This window comes from Pantherophis guttatus, chromosome 1 (assembly GCF_059756535.1).
Source record: "Pantherophis guttatus breed Tessera chromosome 1, ASM5975653v1, whole genome shotgun sequence".
In the NCBI taxonomy this organism is placed as follows: domain Eukaryota; kingdom Metazoa; phylum Chordata; class Lepidosauria; order Squamata; family Colubridae; genus Pantherophis; species Pantherophis guttatus.
Window position 1 is genome coordinate 318954707 of NC_142063.1, and position 6000 is coordinate 318960706.

General features: G+C 41.9%; 1 protein-coding gene across 1 annotated transcript in view; it reads left to right on the forward strand.

Moving 5' to 3' along the window:
- Positions 1 to 5629, forward strand: part of XKR6 (XK related 6) — a 170612-nt gene extending 164983 nt beyond the window's left edge. Inside the window, exon 3 of the mRNA XM_034421306.3 lies at positions 4174 to 5629. Coding sequence (XP_034277197.1) covers positions 4174 to 5138 — 965 coding nt within the window. The 3' untranslated portion in view covers positions 5139 to 5629. The remainder of the gene's footprint in view (positions 1 to 4173) is intronic.
- The last annotated feature ends 371 nt before the right edge of the window (positions 5630 to 6000 follow it).

The following is a 6000-nucleotide window of genomic DNA, read 5'->3' on the forward strand; positions in this document are numbered from 1 at the left end:
ACCCCATTCCGTTAATCCTGGACTTCCTTTTACAAACTCATGGGAAATTCTGATTCCGAAATAACTGCTGATATGGCACAACTATTTTTCCCCCTATGTTTTAAAAGGACTTGGAGAATTCACAAACTCCAAAGTACTGTGAGCTAAGCTAGCTTCTAGCTACAGACCCCGAGGCCTTTGATTTAGGCAGAAAAGAAATTTCTGACAAGTTCTTAATTTTTTCATTTTTTTGCAATGGATATCAAATTAAATGTTTTTAGGTTTTCTGAGTTTAGATCACTATTTCTCAAAATTGGCAAGTTTAAGATGTATGGACCTCAACTCCAGAATTCCCGAAGCAGCGCTGGCTATTCTGGGAGCTGAAGTTGACACATCTTAAAGCTGCCAAGTCTGAGAAGCAACTGGCCTAGATAGTGCCAGCAAGCATAGAATGAAATTATGTTTGTTTTCTTTCTCTCCTTACCTCTCTTCTCTCTCTTTCTCAGACACACATACACATGCATATAATAGGAGAACATGTTTATCTGCTATTTCAATTTCTTGTTATTGTTCTAAACTGGAGAAACAACACTATTAACTCATACAGGACCATCTCACATAAGTTTTAAAGCATTCTAGTGTCCTTAGCCCTAAGACATCTTAAGAGCCCCCAGGGTCTTTATTTCTGCTTTATCCACCCTTTGAAGAGAATTAACTCAGCAGCAATTTAATCTTCCCTAATAACTCCTACAATACCCAGAAGCACTCAGTAGATCAGGGCATTTGCAGAAAGGAGATGAAAGTGTTACGGTGGCACCTAAAAAGAGAGTGGGGCTTCACTCACATCATCACAATTACCATTTTGATTTTTTGGGACCCCCATCCACCATAAAAGATGCCACTCCAATGAACAATAGGAAGGCAAGATATTGTTGTTATTCGTATATGATAGCAGATTGTGGGTCGTCTGACAAATAAGGAGTTCTGCGCTGGAGGTTGAAATGTGTCACCTATTCAAGATAGACTAAACTAGGATGCCAGAGTCACACTACACTGAATGCTAATGCTATTTTATTATAGGGTTACAGCAGGGGTGAAATGCTACCGGTTTGCTCCAGTTTGGGCGAACCAGTAGTGATAAAAACTACCAGTTCAGGCGAACTGGTAGTAAAAAAATGCTTTAAAAAGGTAAAAAAAGGTTCCAAGGATCTCGCGGCACAGCTGATTGTCGCACACGCTCCCATTGCGAACCGGTAGTAAAGGTAAGTAGAACCCGCCCCTGGAGGGGGGGTCAAGGTTTTAAGGAACTTTGCAGGTATTTAAGGCTAACGGATTATCTTCAAAATTCCTGAAACCCCTTTCAAAATCAGTGGATCATTAATTCCATTCCCTTTTGGAGTGCAGCACTCAACTTGTCATCTACAGTTTGGTGTGGTTTTTAAACTGTTTTACATGACAAGAGAGTGAAAACCCTGCCTTTTCTTTTATTTGTTCAATTTATAAGCCATCCATCTCATGTGACTCAACTGTTTTACATTTACCAAGGCAGTAAATCTAAGCATAAAGTATATTAATTCAGATGCAGAGTAGCAAAGCAGAAAAGAGCCTCCATTCATGACAAGTGTTTTCACATGGAAAACTACATGTTAAAATATGGCTGCCCTATCTGGGCTGCAAGCATCTGAACAATTACTAGATGGAAGCACAAAACTGGTGTCCCAAAGGTGCTTTTTCATGAGGCAACTGGACTTTCTTGTTTTTTCTTTGAAGATGTTTTGCTTCTCATCTAAGAAGCTTCTTCAGTTCTGACAGGATAGTGGGGAATGGAAGGATTTATATTCCTTGCAGACAGCTGGTCATTTTCATCCTTTCAGAGGGGGGGCGCATCAGGGTTGTGTTTGATCTTGGGGGGCTGGGTAGTGTGGCTGGAGTGCGTGGCCAGGGTGGGTGTGGCCAGTTCAACGTCATTCATTGACGCTCCATTTTCGACTGCGACAGCCTCCTGCAGCCCTCTGCCAGAGAAAACGGAGTGTGCAGCCTCCCTGGGCCTCCATTTTCATTGGCAGATGGCTGTAGGAGGCCGTCGCGGCCAAAAATGGAGCCTAGGCAGGCCTTGCACAGCCTCCCTGAGCTTGGTTTTCACTGGCAGAGGCACCACAGGCTGGTCCTTCACTGTTTCCAGGGCAGCCCCATGGGCCAGATCTAAGCACCCTGTGGGCTGAATCCAACCCCTGGGCCTTGAGTTTGACACCCTTGTTATAGAGAGTCGTTGAAGTACCCTTTTTTGAAGTTTTGCCACCCCGATATAGTAGTCCTAGTTAGGGAAAAATTTAGTTAGTGATGGGCTTTAGGATTTAGTGTCCATGGTCTAAACCACAGATTACTTGGTGTTTGGCCAGCAACTTTGGCTGGCATCTTCAGGAGCAAAGTCGTCTGCTATACAGATCACAGGCAGCTGAGTAGGGATTGACTCCTGTCTTTATAGCCAGATATCCTGTATTCCCAATCAAGTGTTATAGTCCATATGCAGGATGATATCTGTAAAAGGCAGACTAGACTGTCAAAATAGAGAAGAGAAGTGGAGAGGTCAGGGTCAGTTCTCTTTCAGAGACCAACTACAAGCTTGTTGTGAAAAGGCCACAACTCAGCAGCAGAGCATAAAAACTGGATAGATTAATGACCTAAACTCTGATATTTACCCAATTTGTTGTGGCGATATCTCAATAGAATAGCACTTTGTATATGTTCATGATTCTCTAATTCCCTTTTAAAATACACTGTTGTAACCTGTGGCTGTTGGACAAAACTACACTAGTGCCACTTTCAAAGATTTCTTATCATGCATGAATCAGAATATAAACTAAGATGAGACACATATCTGAGAGCACGTGTAATGGCAAAATAGACAGACGATTCTGAGCCTATTTTGTACAGAGCTGAATTCAACGAATGTCTCTCAATGGCAGGATTTCAAATAAGAGTGGAAAAAAGTTCACAATTCACTTTTTTTTCCTGGACAACTTTAATTCAGGAAGTTAGAAATCATAATCACTTAGGCCATTATCTAACAAAATGAAATTCAATGTAGAGAAAACCAAGGTTTTACATTTAGGCAAGAAAAATCAAACGTACAGGTAGAGATTAGATGAAATATGGCTCAAAAGCAGTAACTGTGATAGGGATCTTGGAGTCCTAGTGGACAATCACTGAAATATGAGCCAGCAGTGTGCAGCAGCTGCCAAAAAAGCCAACGCAATTCTGGATGTATTAATAGAGGGACAGAATGAGAATTATGTGAAGTATTAGTACTGCACACTTAGAATATTGCATCCAATTTTGGTCACTATATTATAAAAAAGAAGTAGCAATTCTGGAAAGCGTGCAGAAAAGAGCAACAAAGGTGATTAGGGAGTAGAGGCTAAAACATATGAAGAACAGTTGCAGGAATTGGGTTTGACTGGTCTAGTGAAAAGAAGGATTGGGGTAACATGATAGCAGTGCTCAAATATTTGAGGGGCTGCCACAAAGAAGAGGGGATCAACCTATTTTCCAAAGCACCAGATGGCAAGAGAAGAAACAATGGATGGAAACTAATCAAGGAAAGAAGCAACCTACAATTAAGGGGAAATTTCCTAACAGTGAGAACAATTAACCAGTGGAACGGCTTGTCTTCAGAAGTTGTGGGTGCTCCATCACAGGCTTTTAAGAAGAGACTGGACAGCCACTTTTCTGGAATGGTATAGGGTCTGCTACTTGAGCAAGGGGCTGGACTACAAGACCTCCATCCAACTCTGTTATTCTTTGATTCATTACTTGCTTACTTGTGATGTCACAGAGGATATTAGCAATTTAAGAATCACAGCCTTTTATTGATAAGCAATGACAGCCATCATCATAAACCATAATTGCATATAAATTACAGTTGCTGCTTCTTTAGGTGATAAAATTTTGCAAATGGTAGTCAGCATTTATTACAGGTGGGATCATGTTTATGCTTATTTCTCTCTCTCTCTCTCTCTCTCTCTCTTTCTCTCTCTCTTTCTCTCTCTTCCTCCTCTAGATCTTTTTCGCTAACCTGACTCGCATTATAATCATGTTTCACACCTGCCCCTCAAGAGGATGATGTAAGCAACTGCGTCCTTTCTCCTGTGTCTCCAGTTTAACTCTGTGGATTTGTGTGTGTTCTCCCGGCAGGTGTATCCTCTGTGGCCTCCCTGATGTCCCTGGCTTGGGTGCTAGCCTCCTATCACAAGCTTCTCCGGGACTCTAGGGATGATAAGAAGAGCATGAGTTATAGAGGAGCCCTTATCCATCTCTTCTGGCGTCTCTTCACCATCTCATCCAGAGTTATCTCTTTTGCCCTCTTTGCTTCCATCTTCCAGCTCTATTTTGGGATCTTTGTCGTGGTCCACTGGTGCGCCATGGCCTTCTGGATCATCCATGGTGGGACAGATTTCTGCATGTCTAAATGGGAAGAGATTCTCTTCAACATGGTGGTAGGGATTGTGTACATTTTTTGCTGGTTTAATGTCAAAGAAGGGCGGACCCGATACCGAATGTTTGCCTATTACACCATAGTCTTGACAGAGAATGCTGCCTTGACGCTCCTTTGGTATTGTTACCGAGATCCCGACACTACTGACTCATATGCTGTGCCAGCGCTTTGTTGTGTCTTTCTTAGCTTTGCTGCTGGGATAGCGCTGATGCTCTTATATTACGGCGTCCTGCATCCCATGGGGCCGAGAGCTAAGATTTTTGCCAGCTCCTGTTGCGCCGAGCTGCTCTGGGGCATTCCTTTGCCCCCTGACATTGAACCCATGGCTCCTCAAACCCCTGGGTATAGGGTGGCCCAGGCTACGCCACCCAGAGCGGCCACGGAGCAACAGGAGGAACTCACAGCTGACACATGCTTACCAGTTTTCCAAGTGAGAGCTATGGTGCCATCAACTCCGTCTGGGAGACCATTCCACCCAGAAGGCCCTCTCATTAAGATAGACATCCCAAGAAAGAGATACCCAGCTTGGGATGCTCATTTTGTAGACCGAAGGTTGAGAAGGACTATAAACATTCTCCAGTACGTCACCCCCACCGCTGTAGGCATTAGGTATAGAGATGGACCTCTCTTGTATGAATTGCTACAGTATGAATCTTCACTTTAAAAGCTCCTTTAAATGCAAATGCCCCTACACACACAAACACACACACACACACATACACACACAGACATGCACACTATTGCAAATAAACACCCACCTATTAAAAGAGGGATTTCATGGGGGTGGGGGAGGGAGAGAGAGGTGGGTTAACTGTTTATGGTCAAGACAGTTCTGAAATAACCTTCCAATAAGTTTTCTTTCTGGTTGCTGTATGTATTTAAAGGGAAGAGAGATCCTCTATGTTTTATAAGTAAAAATGAAATGAAAGGTTTTCTTTTGTTTTTTACACACAGGAGAAAGCAAGAACAACAACACAAACCAACCAGTATTGCAAACTTCCACGATTCAGAGGTTGGAGAAAAATTAATTACTTCACCTCTGAGTTTTATATCTTACACCAAGTGTAGGACATTATTATAGGGATTGGTGCTGATTGAAAATAATAATACTAATAATAAAAAAATAAAACAAACAAACAAAAAACCTACAACTGCCTTATGCCCTTAGGTGCTGAGTTTCATTACGTACTGTCACCTTCCTCATGCAAAATGTTTTGATTATTTTAATGACATATAAATAGATAGATAGATAGATAAATAGATATAGTGACACACGCACACATAGGTGTGTGTATGTGTTTATACATAATATGAAATTGTACAAAAGAATCAGGTAAAAAGGAAATGCCATTGGTTTTGTTAGATTGGCACAAGACAGGTGAAAATGATTACCCTCCCACCCACCCCCCAGTGAAGGAAATGCCAGGCTAAGTTTAAAGAGGGATCGTGGCTATGTTTTGATTGGCATAAAAGTCACTTTAATTTGATATATTTAAGTTCCACTTTCTCATGTCATTTTGAATGGG